Source organism: Myotis lucifugus, unplaced genomic scaffold (assembly GCF_000147115.1).
Source record: "Myotis lucifugus unplaced genomic scaffold, Myoluc2.0 scaffold_32, whole genome shotgun sequence".
NCBI lineage: Eukaryota > Metazoa > Chordata > Mammalia > Chiroptera > Vespertilionidae > Myotis > Myotis lucifugus.
In genome coordinates this window covers 7,965,370-7,993,127 of record NW_005871080.1, presented here as the reverse complement: position 1 = coordinate 7,993,127, position 27,758 = coordinate 7,965,370, and the positions used below count along the sequence as shown (strand labels likewise).

Here is a 27,758-nt window from a genome sequence, read left to right as displayed (position 1 = left end):
TCCTCACTCACCCATCCTCTTTAACGGCCTTTATTATCATAGTGAACCGAAGTATGATTTTAGTAGGAAAAAAAAAGGGGGGGGTGTTGTGTGTGACATCTGTAATATTTCCACCAATAAAGATAAGTAAATAAATAAATAAACACAACAAAAGAATAAGTGAGCCTAACTGTAGAAAATAAACTCTTATTTTTCTTTTTTAATACTTCATACACTGGCTCAGGAAAATAATCTAGAAAGCAATTTTGAATATCTTTAGTGTTCTCTTTCCTGTATGTGTCTCTAAAACTGGCGCACCTCCGATTTCCTAGATATCTGAGGGTCTAACGGCCAGAGTGTCTAAGGGCCCTTCAGCAGCCAGAGCGCAGGCCCAGCAGAGCTGGCCTGAGGCCGCCTCGACCTGCAATGTCAGAGAGCAGGAACTCAAACCGGACTCCCACCCCTCACACTTGCTACTGTTATGAATCGTAATGTAAATATCCGATATGCAGGATGGTCTTAGGCAACCCCTGTGAAAGGGTCGTTCGACCGCCAAAGGGGTCGCGACCCACAGGTTGAGAACTGCTGAAGAGCAATGAGACCAAGTTAACAGGCAAGGTATCACAGAGTAACACAAGCCTGAAGGGTCACCATTCACTGACATCTATTTGGAAAGTTCTCTGGAAAAGTTCTAAGATTCTTAAATATGTTAATAAGAGGGATTGTGGCCATTCCTTGTCTAGAGCCAGTTTTAATCTATCTTGGTGTATGAGGCAAAAGAGATATAGCAACTTGTATACATTTGCTTAGAATTTTATGATTATTGTTCTTGAAGGCTTATATAAGGGAACAGAAAAACATTTAAGAAATACTAGAATTTATTCTTTTTTATATTCCTCAAATGTTTTATACACCTCAGGTATTTTAATAATTAAACTTATTGTATAGTCCTAAATATATCTTCCAATTTCAGAACCGAGTTGAATAAAGTAGAAAAATACTTAATCCAGGTACTAATTAAATATTCAGTAGGGAAAGAAATGTGTGCAAATCTGTGACTAAAGCTGATAAATTTTCATCAGGAAAGCATGTCTAAGAAAATTAGCATTTTTCTAATTTACTACTAAAAATAGAAATATATCTCAAATATTTTTGTAGAGAAAACAGAAAAAAATTAAAGGAATAAAATTGATTCTGAGCAAACAGTGCCATCCCTGAGTATCCAGGTAGAAGGAAAATGTAAAATTCAGAAAGCCAAGTTTTCAAAACTCTGATTTGAGGTAGACATATGGGGTGAGATTTAAAAAGATGAGCATTTAAATTTTTAACAGACTGCTATTTCAAAATTCATACTAAAAATGATGGCATCAATAATTTTAGTCAAAAAGTACCTTATAAAACTATCATGGCAACATTTTTTGAAAGATCAGAGAAACCTGTATAACTTTTGCGTATAAATAATGTTCATAGTTGACTATTTCTCTTTTTTAAAGCAATCAGCTGTAAAAGGTTTTAACAAGTAATGATTTATAATGTGGTAGTCATTTGAGATTTGTAAGCAACCTGACTTTCAGATGACAGCTAAATATGGCTTATCATATGAGGCTGACCAGATAAGTGAATAAGCATATGATGACAAAAATAAAATGAGAATGAAGCATGCATCTAGAGGTCTCTGACCATAAACAAATCATTTACCATATTTAGGCTCCCATTTCTCTATCAAAACACTGACTCTATGTTAAAATCCAATTAATTTTAGCCTAAGAAAATTACTAATATCAACTACATTAATAATCACTATTGTGTTAATATTCTTCATGTCCTCAAGATTGCCTTTAATAGAACCCTCGAGGCTAACAGATTTTAGGTAATCAATAAATGAAACTAAATTTTTAAAAAGACAAATCGGAGCACAAAGTAATAACTCATTTTTAGAAAACTGAATTTTTATAAAGGTATGGGAGGTGAAGAATACTGGATAGGAAGTAATCATGGAAAAGATCATCTCAGATGAGATTATCATGAAGAAAGTTATTGTCATCATGTTGTAGCCTAACTAAAGGGCTGGTAATGCCTCACTTCGTTATACTGGGATAATATGAGGCCATCCTAGACAAATCCATGTAGATTCTATGCACATAATTCTCTCTCTCTCTCTCTCTCTCTCTCTCTCTCTCTCCCTCTCCCCTCACCTCCTTCCACCCTTATTTTCTTCCTTCTTCAATGTTACCCCAAATCTAAATGTTAAAGTAATGATTTCTGACACACTTAGATGTACTTTACTTCTAGTTTTTCTTCATGTGGTACCTTGTAAAATCTATAATATATATGTATCTCTCTATATCAATATGTTGCAGACTGGTCAAATGAACAAGTTTACTTTTAGTCAGATGCATATGAATAACACAGATTATTGATATTATAAGCTTTTCACTTTGCTAAGACTTTTTCAATAATTCAAAGGTTATAGAGAATCAATTTAATTTTATTTGTTAGTAGCATTTAATCTTTACCACGACTACAAGTATGCACTAAATTACTATAATTAATTAATTACTATAATAAAATACTTTAATCCAAGATGTTTTTACTTAGGGATATCATTTTCTTTGAAAAATAGTTCTTGTAAACTGTTTCAAACCTTAAGGTGATGAAATTAAGTCATTACTCTTTTATTCACAATGGATACACAAATATTCTGTAGCAACATTTTGATATGGTAACCAATGTGCTTTTGTTTCTGTAGCCCCTGACCCTTCTCTCCATTCAAACAGTAGTTAGGTTACTAGCTTACCCTGCTTTATTTTCCATCATCTAATCTCTCACCACCTAACATCTAACGTGTTTGTGTATTATTTATAAATACTGCAAGGTACCACGAGAGCAGTTTTGTTTTAATCGTGACTAAATTCCAAGCCACAATGGCTGGGAATATTAGATGCTCTGTTAATATTTGTTGAATTAATGACAGCACTGCCCCTAGTAAAGCAGAGCACTTACCAAGGCAGACAGCAGGAGTCATGCTATTGACGTTTTTATTGTAGAACCCAAAGGCAGTTATAAATGTATGTAAATGTGAGATCAGTCTAGGCTAGTTTTACCCATTCCTGAAACAACCTGAAGTGTGCCAGGATGTGTATGTTCCGATGGGGAGAGGAAAGTAGGACATGGAAGATGTAAATCAAGGGGGAAGTGAAGATGGATGCCTAAAAGTCTAGATTAAAGAGCCTTTGAACATCTGGTACCTGCATGGAATAGACGCTCAGTTACTGGGTCAATGAACCAACTACCAGACCCTCCATAGTGTCATGTGAATAAAAGATGTGACTTGCTAAATTCCCAGAAATTGGGAATTACATTGATTTAAACTAAACTTTTCAACTTCGAATAGGTTTAAGTATATAGTCATGGCCTAACCTGTGCATGAAATTAAACCTATTCAAGAAACTATTTTCTTCTGTGGCCTGACCTACTTACATTCAGACTCAATATAGAATTCCATTGTAAACTCATGGATCATTTCAGAAATTATTTTTTAAAATATATTTTTATTGATTTCAGAGAAGAAGGGAGAGGGAGAGAGAGAGAGAAACATCAAGGATGAGAAAGAATCATTGATTGGCTGCCTTCTGCACGCCCCCTATTAGGGGTCGAACCTATAACCCAGGCATGTGCCCTTGACCAGAATCGAACCTGAGATCCTTCACTGAGCCAAGCCAGCAGGGCCAGAAGTGTATATTTCTATATACATGATCTATACATTGCATTGTGTGCTCATTGCTCAAAGTCAAATGATCTTTTGTCAATATACATTTGGCCCCATTTACCCTTTACCCTCCAACCACTTCCCTTTGGTAACAACCATAAGGTTGTCTATGTCTATGAGTTTCAGTGTTATATCCCACATATGAGTGTAATCATATGATTTTTAGCTTTTTCTGATTTGATTTTCTATTTCTCAATGTGCTATACTTAAGTTGTATTTGATTTTTTGATGTCAATCCCTAATAAATAGGTTTTCCTCCTAATAGTTCATTTTCACAATTAACCATCTATGTTATGACATATTACTGGCTATCTCCTTTTTATTAAGTATTTTCTCTTTTTTAGTGTAACTTTATTTATTGGAAAACAATGGATTTTAAAATATATTTATTTATTTAATTTAAACTTATTGTTATATATTTGCATTCATGAGAGTGAAACTGACCAAATAAATACAATTATAAATGCACTGTTTGATTTAAGCAAAGATCTGTTCTTTATTTGGTGGGTTACATAACCATAGGGTAAATTATAAATATAATCTATATTCAACCATAGGATAAATTATATATACCAGTATAATTTCCTCCTATCTTTGGTCTTTTGCTCTGAGACTCAGAGCTATTAGTTTAAGATTTGACAAATTTTTTTTCTTTACCTCTAGAGCTGATGATGACATACTGACTCTCTTGCCATTTTCATCAATTATCAGGATAAATACAAAATATTTTCTAGCCAAATATGAACTACCAAAAGAGGTTCTATTTTTTCATCAAACAGAACAATGTTTGCACTAATTAAATATTTAATAGTTAACATGAAGGTTATCATCTCTCTCTCTCTCTCTCTCTCTCTCCATATATATATATATATATATATATATATATATATGGCTAAGTGAACGACAGGCTGACCAGCTGGTACATATGACAAGCACTGGCAATCTAAAAATAAATGTTGACTCACACATGCACGATATTTGTCCCCATCTGACACTGGCTTCCCATTTAAATTAATTCAAAGACAGTTTCCCGTGATGCCAGCATTTGTGATGACTATTAATAAATCACTAGGACAAACTCTAGGCAGAGTAGGAATATTCCTACCTGAACCCATTTTCAGATATTGTCAGTTGTATGTTGCTTTCTCTCATGTAACATTAAAGTTAAAGTTGTACATATTTCATCACAAGGGAAATTAGTCAAGCACTCTGAAAGTGATTTTACTCTTAACATGGTATACAGGGAGATATTAGAATAAGTTTAATCAATTTATCAGTCATTGTTTTATCAATGTTGTTTTTGTACCATGTTTTTGTTGTTTTTATATAATGTTTTTGTTTTTTATATCATGTCTTTGTTGTTGTTATATCATGTTGTTATTTAATAATCAATTTATATCTTATTTTCATATACATTTTACTAATTTTCTTTCATCTCTGACATTGCTATTATAGAGAAAGGGCGAATAGCAATATTAAAATATTTCTTCTAATTAATTTCCTTTCAATGTGCATGAATATGTTCACTAGGCCACTAGTTCACTATTAGATAGGAAACTTATTTTCTTTCATTTAAAGCATTTGAAGATTCCTGACTCATGGCATTTTCTCAAAACATGTCAATTGACATTCCAAATCTGAATAAAGAACTGTAATTTAAAGTTACTCTTAAATTTACATTTAAATCATTTCTCTCAAAAATAATGTTGGCAGAAGCATTTAAGTAGAAACAATTTGCTTGGTTTGAGATAAGCCTCAAGTAAATATTTTTGTTTAATCTGTGTGTCTGTCTTTGCATAATTTATGTACTATATTGTTTTCAAATATCCAATTCTGTAGATAATTATTTATGAACCCATTTAATTTACTTTACAGCAAGCACAGCAGAATTACAATCATGGATGGCTTCTATTCATGCCAAGCCTTGCTTTTTATTCATTTGTTTTTACTAAGGGCTTCCAACTGGGCCTGCTCAGTTTAATACAAATCCCTCTTTAGACAGTTGCTAACCATGACTTCAATGACAGGTTATTTTCTGCCTTAATAAAACAGTTTTCGAACTGTCCTTTTTCGTATATTCACTTTTCCCTAAGTTGGAAAAAGAAGGCTAAATACCCATTGGTAGTGCTAATGTGGCATAAACTAGATCAGACCATCTAACCTTGTCATAATGTATGGTAAAGCACTGTTTCAAGATTATTGTGAGATTGGGTTATCTCAAAATCAAGTGAAGCTGGAATTTTTTTTTTAAAGTTGCTGCTACAATACCAGCAAGAGTAATAAAACTTTTTTAAAGATTTTTTTTAGTAATACTTACTAAATTATTAAACATAATTACTAAAATCCCAAGTATAAGCTACATGACAGATATAAAATTTCATCCATATTTAACTTTATAAACATATCATTGGAACTTGAAACTTAATGGTGTGAAATATAATGTTATGCTTCTAAATAGAATGGAATAAAGTCCATTTCTGATCTTTGACAGGTCTTTTCTCATTCATCTCTAAGTTGCAGCTTTGACTGACTTTTAATTGTAAAATATATGCTATTTGTTTTGTTTTATTCACCAAAAGTTATGTAGGCAAGTGTTTTCAAAGAGTTTTTATATTGATGTGTCCCCCAATACCTAAAATAATAAATAATATCCATAAGTGTTTAATATATATATTGCAACTGAATAAATTAATTTTTAGTATATGTACTTTGAATCATATATGACAAACTATATTTTTGAAAGATTTACTTAAGTTTCCAATAAATTCTATTTTATATAAGCACACTTTGTCTAAATCTTTTATCTCATTGTTATTTTTATATTTTCTTTAAAAGAAGATATACAGTAAAAATAAATTTTTAATAATTCCATTTTTACTACTAGATCAAATTATCTTAAACAATATTTTCATAATTTTGAAAATGTCTTCTCAACCATCTAGAATTAAATGATAAAATTATTACATTATCTTACCCTTAGGTCACCATTCTATATCATGGTCACATGTATTTATTTTTCTTCACACACATTAATTCAAACCCAATTCTATTTTTACACTATTTTTTTTTTCAAACTGAAAACACAAGCACAAAGTTTTTTATGGAGTGTGGAACTCAATAAACTATTAAGTAATGATGGCTCAGAACTCTGGCACTGCCTTTTGAGAGAGATCTTGTCAGAGCACAGAAAAAAATAACTGGGCCTCACAGGCCGAAAACAGGATCCTTCTACTTGGTTAACATTCACTCACGTACTTAATACTATCTACTAAGTCCAGGCATTGAGTTAACTCCCAAGATTGATGAGGTATGCAAAGCACCATGGCCTGTTTCATATTCTAGTAAGATAGTCAACAACATGAATGATGATATAATACAGTGTGAAAGTGAATGTCCTAGGACAAAGGGAAGTTAAGAAGACAAAGCGGGAGCATTAGCAGACATGAAGAATTCCATGTGTAAAGGGAAAGAGGTATAAACAATGAAAGGGGGTACATGTTAGAAACAATGAATGGGTTGTTTCCAAGGTTGGAAGAAAGAGCACATAGGAAGTGTGTTGTAGTAATCCAGGTGAGATGATAAGAGTCTACATGAATGTAGTGCTTATCTTTTCACCAAGAGAAAAAGATTTGGGAGACACTCAGTACCTATGGCCCCAAATGCTTTATCACTCCTGGTGTGAGTGTGCTAAGATCTTCAATACTTGATACTTAAGAAATAACTAGTCCTGAGTAATTTAACATTTTTTATGTTAGGATATTTTCTTGGGGCTTTAGCTTAGTTCTAATTGGCCTTCATACTAAGCACTGAAATGATTCTATTTTATTTTTCTTTCATTATTAAAGTCATTTGGTCTATTCTATTTGAGTCTAATATAGGCTTAATCAACTCAAGTTTAAAATTCTTATTAATGACTATTTTCAATGGAGTAGGTACTTGCAACAAACAGGTTGAGCCAGTGTGCCACCTGAGCTGTAAACATTATCCTCATGAGTCTAAAAAGATGGAGTAGAAGGGGCAGAAAATATATATTTTTTTCTATCACTTTGTATGACCTCTTTGCCCTCTTTCACCTCAACTACTCCCGCATCACCACACTGTTGTCCATGTACATGAATTCTCTGTTTTTTTTCTTTTTTGTTTAATTCTTTTACTCCCAATACCCCCCATCACACACACACACACACACAAAAAAAAAAAAACAAAAAAAACACATGCACACACACACCAGAGCTGACTGCTCTCTATCTCTGAGTCTGCCTCTATTTTGCTTGGTATTTCAGTTTATTCATTAAATTCCACAAATGAGTGACATCCTATGGTACTTGTTTTTATGTGACTGGCTTATTTAACTTAGCATAATGTTCTCCAGGTCCATCCATTAACCGATAATAAAATATACCAGGAGAAGCCTACTTTGGAATTCAGACCCACAAGGCTACAAATTATGACTATTATGTTCTCTAACCTGGCAGATCGGAAGAATGGCTTAATCTTATTTCTTGCCATTTGTAAAGTTGGACTAATAATACTAATTTCACAGGGTTGTATGAGCATTTGTTAAACCATCATGTATCAAATAAAATGATGTATAACAGCACATATCTCTGTTACCAATAAATTATACATGTTCAGTGATTGTTAATTTCCTTGCCAGACCTCCCCTGGGAAAATCAAATAGAAACAGAAAAGGTAAATTTCAAAAGATTTCCCTTCTGGGCCTTTGCACATGCTCTTCCACTCACTCTTTCCTCTCTTCACCTGGTTAGCTTCTACTTTGTTCTGGTCTCAGCTTGGATTTCACTTCCTTCAAGAAGTCTTTCCAGCCCTAACCGGTTTGGCTCAGCGGATAGAGTGTCGGCCTGCGGACTGAAAGGTCCCAGGTTCTATTCCGGTCAAGGGCATGTACCTTGGTTGTGGGCACATCCCCAGTAGGAGGTGTGCAGGAGGCAGCTGATCGATGTTTCTCTCTCATCGATGTTTCTAACTCTCTATCCCTCTCCCTTCCTCTCTGTAAAAAATCAATAAAATATATATTTTTAAAAAGAAGTCTTTCCAATAGGCTGAATTCTATGCTCTTTCCCGGGTACTGGTATCCTCTGTGTTTTATTAAACTGTTACATAATAACTTGTTTCATTTTCAGAATCACACAAAGGGCTGTAAGCCCTTTGAGGGCGGGAACTCTCTCTCACACCACTGCTTCCTCAGTGATTAACCTAGTGATAGGCTTATTGTAAATAGCAAAATATGTTCACTTACTGACTGGCCAATGGAATAAAACTGCTTTGGAAGGCAATGGTAAAAATAATCCATCACATTATCACATATGATAGGCTCACATCTATATTTGATAACTTTTATGTTACTTGATAGACTATGGTTCTAATACCAGTTGCAACAAATATGTTTGTATTACTGTCAGGTAGTTCTAATTTTATAAACTTGAGATGCTACTTAATGTCTGCCCTTATTGGAACCAGTGGGTGTTAGCCACGCAGGTACCTTTCTAATAAACTGAGTTCTAATTGAAAGTATAATGGTTCCCCAAGCAGATCACTAGAGGACTTTGAAAATATCAATGACAGAACAGATTGCCATTTGGTTTGAATACCTGGCTCTTAGACACAGATTGAATTGGCCCTCATTGTCCTTTTCGCCCTAATGTCATTATTATTTAATTACAAATAACCCTAGGTATTGTTGACCTCATAGTTAACTTCCAGATTTAAATGTAAAATGCCATGCTTTGTTTAAAAAAATGTATTCTAAGATTCCTTGTTCCAATATAGCATGAAATGGAGTTATATTTGCTTTTGAGCAACTTAAAGAATATTTAATTTTACTGTTGCCATTATTTATCTCTGTCTCTCCTCCCTGGGAGCTGCTGTTAAAATTAATTTGCATTTCAGACATCTAGATTTTATATTGCCATTAGGGTTGTGAAATGTTTTTACTCAGCACAACTAAGAACTGATGTTTTACCTCCCACTAATGGACCTTTAATTAGGCACTGTAATGAACCATTCTGTCATCCCTTCATTTATAGAGAGAGGTTTTGTAAATGTAAGATACAATTTTGACAGAACACCAGGTCCACTGAACCTTGCCAGCTCACATATAATAGATCCTAAATTTATTATGCTTTTGTCAGCTATTGGATTTATCATTTTAATGACACTGTCCACAGACTTATTTTGCTGCCAAAGAATAGCATCACCATACTTCAGGAATGTTTGTTGACATCTTGATCAACAACTCCTGGGGTCCAATTCTGACTATAATATCACTACTTTGGGACCTTGAGCAAGTTATTTAACCTCTGTCAAAGGATTAATTGGTTAATTTTAATAAGTGCTTTACAGTGAAAGGTGGGAAGTGCCATGACTGCTGATAGTGATAATAAAATTATAATGTAGGCTTTTACAATGCATTAAGCTTCTTCAGACTGTGATTCTGTTAAGTTGCCAAGTAAATATAAGTGGCTGAATTTATTCTTTTTAAGAATTCAAACTGCTATGATGATGGCCTCATAGTATTTTTAAAACTTATTTTTTAAAAAAATGAAGATTATTGGATCCTGATTACATACAGCTTTTGTACATTGAATAGATTGTTCTTTTATTATCTTATCTCCAAACAACCCTCATTTGTTTATTTATGATTATTTTTTTTCTCATTTGCTTATCTGAAAAATGCCACTGCTGAATGTAGTCTCAAGGAGGTCATCTGAGACAAGTCAGAATGACACAAATCACAATAATACCAGGTAAAAGTGTATAGAGCCAGAAAGAGGTAAAGAACCAGTGACTTTAAAATTAAGAAGAGAAAGAGATTAATTCAACCTGAGGGCTAATGTGAACAACTTGTAAAAGGAAATGGTGTTTAAGCTGGAAAGAGATATACAGATAGGATTGGGATAGAGGGGTGAAGGTGATAGGAATCCAAAGAAAATGCATTTCAGAGGAAGAGAATAGCATGAGAAAGTCACAATGTCAAGGGAGTTGACATATAAAGAACTATGATCGGTATGGTTTTATTAGAATAAAAAAGAGGATGGAAAGATAGTTTGGATATTGATGACCATTTGCATTATTCAGGATAGTAGTTGGTACTGACCCCATTCAGGACTCTGAGAATAATGGAGCAAGAAAGAAAACTAAGCAAAGCTGTGAGTAGGAAACTGAACTTGTGTTTGAATACTATGAGAGGAGTGAGAGGAGAGAGTCATGAGGACTGAGCCGCATGTGAGTGGGGTTCCATGGACATAAATTGACCGTATTTGCCGACTAAACTCCGATGGCCTGTGATGCGTATAACTGAAGAGGTAAGTTGGGCAAGCAACATGTAAAAGGGCATTGGCTTAGGTTAGTAGCATCTATATTTGCCAAGAAGGGTCTGTCCAAATATGTAGAGAATGTACATATAGAAAAGGAAAGACAAATTTGGAACTGAAGTTACCTCTTTGTTGCTCAAGTAGCCCCCCTGTTGGAACATCAGATGCAAAATATTTGATACTATGACTTATTCTCAAATAAGGTCCATGCATATACTGGTAACTTGATTCTTTGCTGTTCTGTTACTTTCTACAATGACAAGAGACCTAGCCCACTCTCAGTGAGGTCCTCAATGATATCAAACAATACAGAGACCACAAAGTTAAATAACTTTTAAGGGTGTGGTCCCTGGAGGTAGATTGTCTGGGTTTGAATCCTGTCTTTCCCAATTACTAACACTGTCATCTTCAGGAGGCTCTTTATGCCTCCTCAGTCACCTCCTCTGTAAAATGAGAACAAAAGCAATACTGTGTTCATTAGCTAAATTAAATGAATTGATCAATTAATGCAAAAAAAAGTATTATGAGAGTTCCTGGATATAAAAAGTTCCCAGTAAATGTGATTGAGATGAAAAACCATTTTAAAAAAATTGGAAATTTGGATAGAACGTACAACTGGTTTATGTGGCCGCTCTTTTGAAAATAGATACAGAGGGTACAGAGGAAATACATAGAGATCAGTCAGTAATAATCCAGATAAGAGATGCGAGTAGCTTCAATGATGGTAGTGAGAATGAAGGTGATGGAAAGTGTCCAGATTTGGGATTTATTTGAAAGGTAAACGTGAGAATGAAGGTGGAGTATAAAAGAAAGAGGAAAATAAAAAATGACTCCAAGATTCTTGGACTTGGGTGTTTCACTTAATAGACATAAGATAAACTATGGTAGAGGAGTTTTCAGGTGAGAATATCAGGTTAATATAGAAATGAGTCACGCTGTCAAATAGACATTTAAGTATAAAAATCTGCTACTCAAAAGCTAGGTTTAACTGGATACATAAATTTGGAACTATTGATAGTTGGATGGTAAAAAAAAGGCTATGCAATTAGTTGAAATTATCCAGTCAGTGGGTCTCATATTTAAAACATTTGGAAAACTTTAAATAATATAGATGTCCCATTATGGGCAAAGAGAATCAAAATCATAGGTGATGCTTGGGAAACTATATTTTAGCGATCTTCAACCTTCTTCATCTTGTGGCACACATGAACTAATTACTAAAATTCTGTGGCACATCAAAAAATATATTTTTGGCCCTAAGTGGTTTGGCTCAGTGGATAGAGCGTTGGCCTGTGGACTGAAAGGTCCCAGGTTTGATTCCAGTCAAGGGCATGTACCTTGGTTGCGGGCACATCCCCAGTAGGGGGTGTGCAGGATGCAGCTGATTGATGTTTCTCTGTCATCGATGTTTCCAACTCACTATCCCTCTCTCTTCCTCTCTGTAAAAAATCAATAAAATATATTTAAAAAAAAATATATATATATATATATATTGCCCTAGCCAGTTTGGCTCAGTGGATGGAGTGTCAGCATGTGGACTGAAGGGTCCCAAGTTCGATTCTGGTCAAGGGCACATGCCCGGCGGGGGTGGGGGGGGGGGGGTTATGGGCTCGATCCCCAGTAGGGGGCATGCAGGAGGCAGCCGATCAATGATTCTCTTTCATCATTGATGTTTCTATCTCTCCCTCTCCCTTCCTCTCTGAAATCAATAAAAATATAATTATATATATATTTTTTGCCAATATATTTTATATTACTTTTTATTTTTTGCCAATCTGATGAAAAATAGGTATAATTTTGAATCATTCACACTGAACAGCTATTGTGTTGGCTATTGTCTTTTTTTTCCAATTGGACAATCTAAGGCAGTGGTTCTCAACCTTCTGGCCCTTTAAATACAGTTCCTCATATTGTGCCCAAACCATAAAATTATTTTCGTTGCTACTTCATAACTGTAATGTTGCTACTATTATGAATCGTAATGTAAATAATCTGATATACAGGATAGTCTTAGGCGACCCCTGTGAAATGGTCGTTCACCGCCAAAGGCGTCGCGACCCACAGGTTGGAAACCACTGATCTAAAGGAAAAGAGGTCAGAGCCCTTAAATAAATAGTCAGGTATTGCATGTTTCACTGGGTGAAAATCACTGCTATATTTTATTAAACCTGTTGAGGTCTTTCTAATGTGCAGATTATTACAGAAGTCACAGGCTCAAGGAGTGAGTATCTATAATAATAAAAGGGTAATATGCTAATTAGACCAGACGTCCTTCTGACGAAGCCGGGGCAGGAGAGAAGCAGCCCGGGTCCCAGGTGCCTGCCATTGGCCAGAGGGAAGCCGATGCGGGCAGGCAGGGGAAGGAAGGCCTACTCTTGCATGAATTTTTGTGCATTGCGCCTCTAGTTTTAGAATAAAAAGAAATCTGAGGGCAGAGTCACAAGTAATATCAATATTTAAAGATCAGGGAGAGAAGGAGGAATCAGCAAAAAACAACAACAACAACAAAAAAAACCCTGCGAAGAAACAGCCAGTAAAACTGGCATGAAAATAAGAGATCAGTAAAAATAAAGACAAGCAAATTAGGTGTTTTAAGGAGGAAATGATTAAGTGCTGACTGTAGAGGTAAACTAAGAATTGAAAAATGACCACTGGGTATAAAAACATGAATAACACGAAAATAAATTACTTGACTGGATAAAATATGTTTCAGCAGAATAGTGAAGATAAAAAGCCAACAGAGATAGAGTCAAAAGAAAAATAGAGGTATTGGAGAATATAACAACTCTTAAAAGCAATGCTACTATTAAAAAAATGAGTAAATTAATAAAGTTGTAGCTAGAAAGGGATGTGGTCACAAGGTAAGGTTTTTTAAAAAAAAAGTGAAAACCGGTTAGAAAGGAAAACATTGATAAAGCAAGAGCAAGGAGAGGCAGTGGTAAGAGATGTGTCCATGAGTAGCTACACGTAAATAGCGTATGAGTGAGTAGTGTAGCATTTGACATAGCACAGGGTTCCTCTCCACGAGAAGGAAGACAGTGTGTGTGGGTATAGAATAAAGTAGGTTGAGGGTGTGGAGGTGGAAACTTGTGGCCATTCTCTTTAGACAGCTGTCTTCAGCTGAGAGTAAAGTTGGGGAGCAGGTACTGGAGGTTTGAGGAGAAAGGAGAGAATATGACATAGACATTTAGGAGAGTCAATTGATTTAGTGAAATACACTAAGAAGCCACAGTAAGTATCCATTTGAGATTAGTGATAAAAAAAAAAAACACCTCAACTAAGACCAGTGTATATGATTATGTGTTTTCCTTCAGTTGCATTTAGCAACAGGGCACCAGTTCAGGAAAGAGGGAACATTGGATTTAACCATGTTATGAATTTCCAGGAAAAGCAACACAAGAGAAGAGGGAACAAGGGAGTCGAGGAGGATACCAGGGAATGATTATAATGATAGACTATGGAACCTAAGCTGGAGAAGGAAGAAACATAGACTCTTTAAGAGAAGGATGAAGAACAATGTAAAGAATTATTGGAGTTGAGGTGGCTCAGGGGCTGAAACTGGAAAATGGGGTGGCTGGAACTGAGATAATGTAGCAAATACAGTACAGGTAACAAGGAAGCTTCTTCATGTAAACATCAGTGCATGCTGCCTGGTGCGGCTTCCACTTACAGTCCTGGCACCTGTCCCCCGTGTGTTCAGGCGGGCAGTGGCAGTAAGGCTGGTTCCCAGCAGTCACACTGCAGGTCCCTTCGTTCTGACAAAAATCCTCACAGACCATCTTGCCACAGTTTGGTCCAGTGAACCCCAGCGCACAGCGGCAGGTGGGTCTCCCTATTGGAAAAAGGTAATAAAAAGGAAATTACTGAGCTGAATGGTTTATTTTCATGGAGTCTTCACTAGATAAGAATCAGGCCGCCAGAGTTTCCATCAAAGTTGGTCTCTTACTTAAATCTGTGACTTGAGGCAGTAATTTGACCTCTTTGGGTCTCAGTTTCCCAATGTTCCCATGATGCTTAGATTCGATAACTCAGGTTCACATCTGGCAAAATTAGCAGAGCTCATTTTATACATAATTATATATACATAGAAATATTTTATGCTTTAAAGTGCTTTCATTATTCTCTGTATTACTCTTTCCTGGCCCATTTTGCCTTTTCAATTATGTTTGCTCTACTCATGTGGTAATGCAGATTGTATTGGCCATTAGAGGATAAAGCAGAGAAAATTATATTTCCCCGTGTTGATTCATATACCAACTATTTCTGGATCTACATAAAATAGAGCTTAGACTTATTATAAATAAATATTTTAATAAATTTAAAGTGGACATGTCATCTATACTAATATTTATGAACGTTATTTTATTTGATTTAAATGCACATACTGTGTTTAGATATAAGCACTTACACAGTCCTATTTTATTTCATTTTGATATTTTTCTTCATAGTAAGGACTGTCACTTCTAGTCTGGTAAGATGATTTAGAAGTCTAATGTTAACAGTACACAATAGCAAATCTGATGGATCATCTTTAGATATTTTTCTTTATTTGCTCTGTGGGAACTAACATCGCAATGAAAGCTGAACAATCCTTTAAGGTGTTTTGAACATAACAGTTAACTGCTATATCAGGAATGAGTCTCTCTAACTGCCTGGACTGTCAAGAGCTGAGCAGAAAATTGAGTGCACAACTAGCTCTGTAGATGTGGTGAACAAAACAAAATTAAATTAATGGCTATCATTTGTAAGGGGGAAAGAATGAGGTTTAGAAATTGTACAAATATAAAATAATAACATCAAATAGCATAAGAAAGAAATTCAGTTATAGATCTCAATGAACTAGAACTCAGAAAATGACACAGGGTTGCTAACATCAGAGACTATCCAAAAATCTCTCACTTTTGTAGAAATAAAGCATAGTTAGAGTGGCCAGAAAAATGCATGAATGCAATGCTTGAGGCTTGAGGTATGAAAGTGATATGTTTTCTTTATTGCCATAGATTCTATATCCTACAATGAAGGACAATTCTATGTTTCTACTTTTTTTTTGAAAAGCATTCTTAGGTGAATAAAATGTCTCCAAATAAAATCTACCTGCATTTCCAAGAGAAGGAATAAATTGAAGTTTCACAATTTACTTATGTAGTTTACTTTGAAAGGGCTCCACACACTTAAACATGCTAGAAGCTATTGCTTCTCGATGAAGAAAATTATATACATTTTTATGTTGAGTAGTATTGCTTTAAAATTTATTTACAAATGACATTAATCTAGTGGCTAGATAAATTCCTATTAATAGGTTGATAAACAAGATAAATTTTATATACATTAAAAGCTGATTAACCTTGCATTTTTCATTACCAGAAAATGGCTTTAAAACTTGTAAAGATTTTTCTTATAATGGTAGAGAATTTTCTAGTTGTTGATTACATACCTAGAAAATGTCTTCACTTAAACAAAAATAGGTGAAACATAAAGACACAAACAATAGAATAAATGGTGGTAGGAAGATAAAGAAAATAGTTATTGTTGGAGCACAGTAACCAGGGGAAATGAAAACCCTGAACAAAAGAAGGGATATCTCTTCATCTACGAGAACCAGTGAATGACTTACAGAGAAATAAAAAATACAAACGGGAACACGAATGCACAGAAGTTAAATGTGAAACACACAGTACAGAAAATACAGAAGAAATTGATTGCATTAGAACAACTAGAACAAGTGCATACAGAGAACTGAAACATTGTAGATTTAAACTTTTCTACATTACTTTCCAGTTTATTATTCCTTGTTTTTTAAAATCAGGAGTGAAAAGAGTAAAATGATAGAAGTTTGAAAGAAACAAACACAGCCCGCTGCTAAGGCGCCTGCAAATCCCTCTATCCCCACCACTCAGAGACACAACACCCTGCTTTCATCTCATCTACAGCTGTTTGGAAAGTAAGGCAGTGACCAGGTTGTCTCCCGCCCCCGCCCCCCGCCCTCGCTGGCCTTTGCCTACATCATTTTGAGTCTGGCCGAATTATTTTTAAAAGGCTCCCATTCCTCTTCCTTTGAAGAGAAGATTTATTTTTGACAAGTAGAAATCTCTTCATATTCAGGGTGATGTTCTCTAACTTGAGAGAAACTAGGTGACGGTACAGCAGATCTTTTGTTTGCTGATGAGAAATGGACCATCTGTTGCAGAATTTTTTCATGGGCTCCATCTAATTTTTTCAAAACTCTCTCTGGGTACACCCTTACAAGTGGCACCGGGTTCATTTGGAAAGGTTTTTAGGTGGCTGGATTTGATTTTGACATTTGAAAAGGAAACAGCACAGTTACAATGACTAAGGCACAGCCGGGAGCTGGAGCGTTGACAGCCTTCAAGGGTAGCACAAGCAGGAAGAGCACCGATTGACCCGAGGAAGGAGGGTAGGAGCCATTTGCTAGCTCTGATAGTCTAGTTTCTATAGCATTTTTAGCTCAGACTGAGGAGTGTAGGTTGTCTGACTGTCAGTGTTTATAAACTATATGTGCCAATTACTGGTTGTGAGACCATGGGCAAATATCACCTCTCTGTTTATTTCCTTGTGTGTAAAAAGTGGATAGTAACAGTACCTACCTCATGAGTTATTGTGTAAAATTATATAGAATAAATGAGATAATATATGCAGTGCATTTTTAACCATGTTAGACGTATAGAAGGCACTGTTACATTTTAGGTAAGATTATTCTTATTTTACTGAGTGACATTCACCATTTATAGGCATGACTGACTGTGTCTACCAAGGTACTGTAACAATCTAGGAAAATTATTCTGAAAATGTTCTTCAGTTACACATTTTATGCCATTATTTATTTAAGATAAAATTAAATTTTAAATGTGTTTGCATTGTAGTGATGGGATAGAGCAGAAATTCTCCATTAACTTTATTCTCAGACTGCAACATTTCAAACTTTGAAGGATGGTTCCTTCTCCTTTACCTTCTAAATATGCTTAATCCTACTCACACAATACACACATAACAAAAAAGCACACCTAATCTTTGCCATGTGCTTCTACTTGTACATCTTCAAATTTTGGTACATCCTTGAACTTTTTCAAAAGAAATCTACACTCACTGCTTCCAATTCTACCAGTACATGACCAAACAACAACAACACACCAAAAACAAATAAACAAAAAAGGTCATAAAGTCACATTCCAATTCCTCACAGGGTTTACAGTTTTAATTTTTAAAAATATACAAAATAATGTGTCTTAATTGGTTACTTCTCTTTGTTTTCTCAATAGAGAGGTCAGATTTTTCAATATGTACATATTGCTCAAGTAAGTTAATTTTCATTACCTAGTGATAAGACAGGTTTAGAAATGAAAAAGTTAACATGTGGTGATGCCTTTACTATATATTTATGTACTATTGCAATGTTTACCTCAAATCTCTAAATCCATAAATCAATTAATTTATTCTCAATTATTACTGTCCTCAAATTTTCTTCATAATTTTATGCTGATTAACAGATACCCTTGAAAATTCTACCCACTTGGCCTCTAAGACACTATTATTATTGATTTCCCTATCTTTTTTTCTATTCTTTTTTAAAAATATCAATTGTCTTTATGTTTACTCTTTCTGTCTCTCAAAGAAATGTTATTCCAAACTCTCTCTGGTGATATTATCCAACATTATGGCTTCAATAATTATCTCTGTATCTGAATACCTCTGACCCAATTTTCTGATTATGGGCTCATTCTCCATACTAAACTTCAGACCATATTGTATATTGTATATCTCTCACTGCTCAGTAGGTTCAACTCCTCCCACAATCCCCAAGAGATAAAAATTTTGTCATGAACATTGTTCTCTGGGGATACACAATTTTTAATGCTATAACATTCGCTTTTACATATGCTACATTTTATATATTAACTATTTGAATTCTAATTTTATCTCAAAATTAGAATTATATTATAAATAACACTATATTGAACATTTTCACACCCAAATCCTATATAATGAAAGCCTAATATGCAAATTGTTCGACTGCTCACTATGACATGTGCTGACCACCAGGGTGTGGCATAGAACATGGCGAGCCTCGGTGACACAATGCTGGCAGCGGGCGGCAGTGGAGGTGCTGCCAGCCCCAATGGGCCCGACAAGAGCGGGACCACAGCGGGGTGGTGGAGTAGGTGAGCAGGCAGCACCAGGCCAAGGTGGGTGCGAGCGGGCACCCGATTGCCCTGCCGATCATCCTGCAGACAGCAACCAGTGGCGGTAGTGGGAGGTGGGGCCGTCACCGACTCCCAGGCATTGAGGGAGCCAGGCGAGGGGCCTGGCCCCGATTGATCGCCCCACAGGCGGGATGGTGGAGCAGGTGAGGGGGTGGCACCAGGCCACAGCGGGGTGCCAGGCAGGGGTGCAAGGCTGGGGGCATGAGCTGGGGCCCAATACCCACAGGCCACCCTGAGGGACCCCACCCATGCACAGATTTGTGTACTGGGCCTCTAGTATTGTACCAGTATAATCCTTAGGATATGTTTGTGATAGTGACATTATTAAGTGAAAACATTAAAACTTTGAAAGGTTTATACCATGAACATTTTCTTCTGGTAGTGACTTAAGAATGTTGATGTCATCTATGTCTAACTAGGCTCCTCCTCCACTTCCTCATTCTCAATTATTTTTCTCCCTATTTTCCTCTTTTCTTTTTTATATGTCTGTGTGCATGTATATGCAAGACTAGTCTTCTGCCATTGGCTCATTATGTCTCCTATTTTTTTCTACTTGATTTGTTATAGCTATAAAATCCTTTGTTACTTAGTTAATAATATGCAATGTTATTTTAATTTTATTTTCAATCACAGTGGACATTCAATATTAGTTTATATTAGTTTCAGGTGTACAGCATGTAGCATAGTGGTTAAACAATCATATAACTGTGATTATAAAAGTGTTCCCTCTGATAGTTCAAGTACTCACATGGCACCATACATAGTTATTACAATACTAGAGGGGGTGGTCCCTAGGCCTGGCTGGCGATCAGGACCGATCAGGTTCCCCACCTCCCCGCCTCCTCCTTCCTTCTCTGCCCACGTCTGCCACCACCCATCCCCGGTTCCCCATTCCAGCCCGGGGCCTGCCCCTGATTGAGCAATCGGGGCCTGCCGGCTCAGGGGAGAGACAGGGGAGGGACCCGGGAGGTTCCCGTGAGGTTGGCCGCCAGCCCGAAGAGGGAGCCGGCTCAAGGAAGGAGCCAGCCCTCAGCCCCCCTTGAGAAAGGGGGGAGGTTGGCCGCATGCCCGAGGAGGGAGCCGGCCCAAGGAAGAAGCCAGCCCTCAGCCCCCTTGAGAAAGGGGCTGGGTCCCGCCACCCACCTCCGGTTCCCTGCCCCAGCCTGGGGGCCTGCCGGCCAGGGAGAGGGACCGAGAGCTTGGCCGGCAGGGACCAGGAGGTTGGCAGCAGGCCCCATCAGCGATCGGGGCCTGCAGGCTGGAGGCAGCTTCTACATTGAGCATCTGCCCCCTGGTGGTCAGTGTACATCATAGCGACCTGTCATTCTGGTCGTTCCAGTCGTTCCAATGTAATAGTAGCTTAGGCTTTTATCTATACAGATTATAGACTATATTCACTATGCTGTACTTTACAACCCTGTGACAAGTTTGTGACTACCAATTTGTACTTCTTAATCCCTCAGCTTTTTCATTCAGCCCCCAACCCTGCTCCCCTCTGGCAATTGTCAGTTTATTTTCTGCATTTATGAGTCTATTTCTGTTTTGTTTTGTTTATTTTGTTCTTTAAGATTCTGCATAATCATATGGAATATGTCTTTCTCTGTCTGACTTATTTCACTTAGAATAATGCCCTCTAGGTCCATCCATGTCGCAAATGATAAGATTTTTTTAAAAAATTTTTATCCTTACCAGAGGATATGTTTTTGTTGATTTTAGAATGAAAGGAAGGGAGGGAGGGATATGTTTTTGTCAATTTTAGAATAAAAGAAAGGGGTAGGTAGGTAGAGAGAGAGAGAGAGAGAGAGAGAGAGACACTGATGGGTTGCTGCCTGTATACACCTGACTAGGAATCAAACCCATGACATTTTGGTGTACCTGATGATTCTCCAACCAACTGAGCCACACCAGCCAGGGCATACCACCACTTTTTTATTCACTCATCTATTGATGGGCACTTGGGTATTGCAACTAACACTGCAATAAACATATGGGTACATATCTCTTTTCAATTTAGTATTTTGAGTTACTTTGGATATATACCCAGAAGTAGAATTGCTGGGTCATAAGGCAGTTCCATTTTTAATTTTTTAGGAAAATTAAAATATCCACAGTGGCTGTACCAATCTGCATTCCCTCTAACAGTTCAAAAGGTTTCCCTTTTCTCCACATCCTCACCAGCACTTGTTGTTTGATTTATTTTATTTTTTAAACATATTTCTATTGATTTCATAGAGTAAGGGAGAGGAAGAGAGAGATAGAAATATGAATTATGAGAGAGAATCATTGATCAGCTGCCTCCTGCATGCCCCACACTGAGGATAAAGCCTGCAATCAAGGCATGTGCCCTGAATGGGAATTGAACCAGGGACCTCCTAGTTTACAGGGTGACACTCAACCACTGAGCCATGCCAGCTGATGATTAGTGACATTGAGAATCTTTTCATATGTCTATTGGCTCTCTGTACGTCATCTTTGGAGAAATGTCTATTCAGGTCCTCTGCCCATTTTTTAATGTCTTTGTTTGTTGTTTTTTGGTGTTTAGTTGTGTGAGTTTTTAAAAAAATTTTAGATATTAACCCCTTATTGCACATATCATTAGTGAATATATTCTTCCATTCAGTAGGCTGTCTTTTTGTTTTGTTAATGGTTTTCTTTGTTGTACGCTATCCTAAGTTTGCAATTTTTTGTTTTCAACTGAATATTTTCTTGGATTCTTATAAAGCAAGTAGGATTAAATACTCAGCTTTTAGCACTCTCTAAACATAAATATCAATGTTAGGAAAGCTAGGACGTCAAGCTCAATTTAAATTGAAAACACTGATTTACTTGAGAAAGGAGGTTTAGTCCCCCTCTAGAATGTCCCACCTTATAGATTTTGCATGTCATTTAACTGGTTCCTTTAACACAGTATTTGTTGAAAAGTGAGTTCCACCCTGGAGCTTTGATCTGATGCAGGTTCAATTTTTTTGACAAGACTACTTCTTACGTGGTGCTGTAAACTTCCTATTATATTAGAGGTTAGCTAACTATAGCTCATGGACCAAAACCAACCGTGTGTTTTGGTAACTAAACTTTCATTGGCACACAGTCACCCATTTATGTCTATGGCGGCTTTCTCACTACACCTACAGACATCATGTGGCCCACAAAGCCCACGATGTTTACTATCTAGCCCTTTACGTACAGTTTGCCAAGCCCTGAGTTATGGCATATTTGTTACTGTTAATCAATGGGTTCAGGGGAGTCTGCCTGCTCTCTATTTTAAAGTGTCCCATCTCGTTTCTCAAGTAAATCAGTGCACAAAAAAGGGAGTGGAAGGTGCCCTTAAGGGGGAAAAATTAATGTTAATTCTGTTATATGTAATGCTGGCATGACAGTTATTTCTCAGCAATGAAGTTTTATAGGAGAAATAACAAGATGTCTGGGACTTACTTTGAATAAAATACTCTAGCAAACAAGTATATGGAGTGGATAAGTGGAGAATAGTTGAAACAATTAGATAAATGTTGACAATTATTGAAACTGGGCAATGGATACATGGGGGTTTATTATATTTTTATTTTCATTAAAATATTTATTATGCCCTCACTAGTGCGGCTTAGCTGATAGGAGACTAGTCCCATATACAAAAGGACATGGGTTTGATTCCCAGCCCCAGTCTTGGTACTTGCAGGAGGCAGCCAATCAATGTTTCTCTCTCAAATTAATGTCTCTCTCTCTCTCTCTCTCTCTCTCTCTCTCTCTCTCTCTCTCTCCTCTCTCTCCTTCTCTTCCCCATTCTCAAAAGTCAATGAAAAAAATGTCCTCAGGTAAGGAAAATAAATAAATTAATAAATTAATTTAAAAAATCAAAAACAGCCCTGATATAATAAAAAATGAAAAAAAAGTAAAGATGGGCAGTTTAAATGTGTGCCCACCTTTATCAAGATGTTTAGGTGATTGTGTACTTTCTAACTTAGGTACATATATGACTTGAGACACACCAGTATATATGTTTTGCCATCAGTTCCACGATGTCTAAAAGTTTCTAGCATAACTTCTCTTTTAGGATTCATTTTTGGGGCAGTCAAATTTGATGGCAGTCATATATGCTACTATCCTATTTGGAACAGTGGCATGGAAAAAAATGATCTTGAATGAATGAGAAGCAAACTTCTCTCCATCTACTCACCTATTATTCTAATGACCCTTCCCACTGCAGTGAGAAGATAATGACTTACATCAGCATCATTTTTTCTGCTTTATTTCTGGGAGCAAAACATTTCACAGAATTTCCACAGATGTGGTGACAAGAAAGAGCTACAATGAAAACTTCTGCTTTCTTATCGTATTCATTGAAATAATTGGATACAAATATATCGCCAACTATAAAAAATTGCACTGCCCATTCTTCACCTAGTCAGTTTTGCTTTTACATCTTGACAAACTTCCCAAATTAAAATTGCTATTTCTTTCGCATAACTCCAAACTTTATGAGTGGGAGTATTTTGTTTTATTATCCCAAATTTACAAACCCTCCTAAACATTTCTATAAATGAACTGTGTAGAAAACCTGATTTATTTTGACAGAAATATTAACTGCCTAAATAACAAACGTATGAGTAAGAAAAATTGCAAACAGTATGACCTCTAGTATACCTTATATAATAAATATTCAGAAAAGTAAAGATTAATTATAAATATAGTTAATCACATAAATTTCAAAATGTTATCATAGTAATAAAAGGCTAATATGCAAACGATCATTACGCCATGACACCATAACGACCGAACAGCAGGAGGCTGCGTGCGAGGCAGGTGTGGGCAGGGACTTGCGCTGGCCCGGGATGTGAGGCTGCCTCCCAGCCTGGCGCTTGGCGGGGCCATGAGGCTGCCTCTCCACCCAGGGCCAGGCTGGGGGACGTGAATAGCAATATTAAACTATTTCCTCTAATTAATTCCCTTTTAATGTGCACAAATTTCATGCACTGGGCCACTTGTCAATAATAAAAAAATCATAAATTATTTTATAATTTTTGTAATTAAATATCTTAATATTTCAATGCTTTATTCTCATTTCCAATATATTACCCAAGGCAAACTTTATCTTAAATCTATCCTTCAATGATTCAATGAGCAGGTCATAGAAATTAATTACATGGACCCTTGTTGTATAATCAATGTCAAACTATTTAATTTTGTAGTACTTTTCTATATGAATTTATGTTTTAGTTTTGTTTATTAAAAAAATCTTAAGGAATGAGGGAAAAACTCATTCCTACATGCAGAATTTTAATTATGCCTCTCAGATGTGTGCTTTTAATTAATTGGTGACATTTCTTTGTTCACATATTATAGTCTTACACAACTGTCATAAACTTATAAATTTTAATTAAGGCTTCTCCAAACCCTAGTTATATAGTGTCCACATAGGAATTTGCCAAAAGGCTTAACTATAAGTAAACCAACAATGAATAAATCCATGACTTGCCCAAAGGGATTTGTTTAACAAATTAACATTTGTATGGAGATAATAAGGTTCTACACTCTATAATACCAGATCATGTTCTATAAAACCACATTTTTAAAACTGAAAATGCTTTGTAAATGACTTATTTGAATATTATATTATTATTAATTATAAGATAGACAATAAACTATATTAACATAACTCAGGTTGAATTCAGATGATGCCATTTATATTACTAATTTGAAATATAATTTTTTCTGAACATATTCTCTCTATGTCAATCAAAATCTAATAATCTGGGTGCATAGGTAAAGTTGATATAGATTTTAAGAATGTAGCAAAGTCTGGACAAATTATTTGAAAACAACATTCAAAGTTGTGCTGTATCCGTATATAGTTCAGGATGCATTTATAGGATAGCAAATTCAATGCTTCATAGAGATTTGTCCCTGTTGTTCTGTTGCAGGTTAAATAGTAGGCATAGATTGGAGTGACAAACTCTTTAGTTGGCTTAAATATTTCCTTGGATAAATATAAGAAAGTCATCTGGTTGTATGGTAGGTAGACAGGCATAACGAAAGTAGGAGCAATAGGCCAGGTACCAGGAAGGCCCCAAGTGCCTAGCAATGGGAAAAACTGAGAAAACAAGGCCCTCACACCCAAGGTGACCTTTCCTAACCTGGTGGATCACTGGTCATGAGGTTTAGACCCCCTGGCCTTTCATATCACTGGTCATGTAGTCCAGAACCTCCCCTGACCTTTCCTCCCCTATCATGTTGCTAGTCATGGGGTAGATTCTTTTGGAGGAGGAACAAGTGGCTGAAGAATAGCTTCATATGACTCCCACACAAGCCCTTGCACAACCATTCCCTTAAGCATCAAGCCCTGAAGACAATGAGATCTTGACCCACATCAAATAATCTTAGGAACAAAGTCTTGGGTCTGTTGATCACAGAGACAGTTTTGGTCAAACTACAGGTAACATCTAGGCCTCAGTTGTGTTTCAGCTCCAGGCCCAGAAAGGCAAGCAAGGCCAGGCAGGGAGACACCATGGCTGACATCAGGACCAGCTGCAGTGACAAATGACCCTCTGCCCTAGTGAATACCAATCAGTGGAGACCATGACTCTGAAAGGACACACCTGGAAAGCTGATGAATATTTCATGAAGGTCCTCTCTTGGGACCTTCCCTAAGATCCACCATTTTAGAGAACAGATAAAACTCTCAGGATGGAGGACTCAGCACATGCACTCTCCCTTAAGCATGTCCATGCCTTCCTCACCCCTTTCTTTCTCCAGGGTGCACTTCTCTCTCTCTGGAGCATGCCCACAACTTTCCTCCTCTCCTTCCTCCAGGTGTGTTCCCTTGCCTTTTGTTTCCTAAGCTCCAAGGGCCTTCCTTTTGCCTCTGTAGCTTGTTTCCTGAATCTGCACAGCCAACCTGGATCACTTCTTCTACCTCTGTGATTTTCTAAATAAACTTTTACTTGTATTTGAGTCTTAGCTCTGAATTCTTTCTTAGCCGGAACTCAAATATCGAGGTTGCAAAACTGAGGTCAATTGCCAGTAACATTCTGGTGGCATTTCACTGCTAACAGCTGTAACCCAATGATTTTATTATTATAATAAGAAAAATTAAGTTAACAGTAAAATAATAAAATCTCTAAAACTCATTTGCAAAAGAAAATATTTTTTTTCTGAAGGAAATGGTATCTATGTTACTAAAATAAGATCACAGGTCATATCCTTTCATGGCACATTTATTGGACTTTTATTTTTATATTCAATGAAGGTCCCAGTACTACAATTTTTCCTGCAGCAATAGAATATACTCTACTGTATGGATTAACTTTCCTTACACAGAATGAAAATATGTAATAAAGATCCTAGTGTCTTTTTTACTTCAATCAACCTGCTGAATATTATTTTTCAGAATTCAGTTAAGCAGTTATAATAGCTTAGTTATCAATTAATCACATGTCAAAAATGTTTATAGACATAAAACTATCAAACTTAAAGAAATAGTAATGCTTTTACTATTAGAATACAAAACAGAAAAAGTTTAGTTCTTCTAAATTCCATTGAAAAAAATTTCTAATGTGACTCTTTCAGTTAGCATTATGCTAAATACTTCAAAGAATAGCATAAGAAACAGAAGCAGTGAGAACTCCCAGAAAGATGGAAATTAACCATGTAGGGGATGTAAAGATCATATAGATTAATTTTCCATTTGACTAAAGAAATTTGCATTTATGTAGTAGAGTTAAATGTGCATAGGTTGCTCTCATAGTTACATAATATCCTTTGTAGCAAATATTGTGATCTGCAAGTTATAATTTTATTATGCATTGGGGTTAATTTATTCCCATGGGAACATATTTTAAACATAATACAAGTCAGTAAAAAATGTTTCAATGTTCACTTATATGTTTTAGAAACCACTTTGTGCAAACTTAACTATTGTATAAGTTAATAAGAATCTCAAGTATATCCTAATTCATGGTAAACTGATATTTTCAAAGCAGATTATACACTACATGCCAACTGAGTAATTATTTTATTTTTTTCATTTTACTATATTTTATTTTATTATTTTATTTTATTTTATTTTATATTTTTTGTTAAATCTCACCCAAGGATATTTTTTTTCCATTAACTTTTGGACAGGGTAGAAGGGAGGGGGAGAGACAAAGATAGAGAACCATCGATGTGAGAGAGACACATTGATTGGTTGCCCCCCCCACTCACCCTGATTGGGGATGAAGCCTGCAAAGGAGGTATGTACTCTTGAATGGAATTGAACCTGGGACCCTTTAGTCCATAGGCTGATACTCCAACTACTAAACCAAACAGGCTAGGGCAAGAGTAGTTATGATTTTAGATGGGAACTACAATGCCATCAGATGTGCTGATATTATATATTTATACTAATTATTTTTTATTCTTTTAAGATTTGGATGAATGTTTTGGTTAGTGTGTGGAGTAGCATTTGTACAATGACTATGCTTC

At 36.1% G+C, this 27,758-nt stretch overlaps 1 protein-coding gene across 1 annotated transcript in view; it reads right to left on the bottom strand.

Annotated features, from left to right (window-relative positions):
• Window positions 1-27,758, bottom strand: part of LRP1B (LDL receptor related protein 1B) — a 1,324,618-nt gene that overhangs the window by 53,128 nt on the left and 1,243,732 nt on the right. The window contains exon 80 of the mRNA XM_023752441.1: window positions 14,753-14,914. Within this exon, the coding sequence (XP_023608209.1) occupies window positions 14,753-14,914 (162 nt within the window). The remainder of the gene's footprint in view (window positions 1-14,752; window positions 14,915-27,758) is intronic.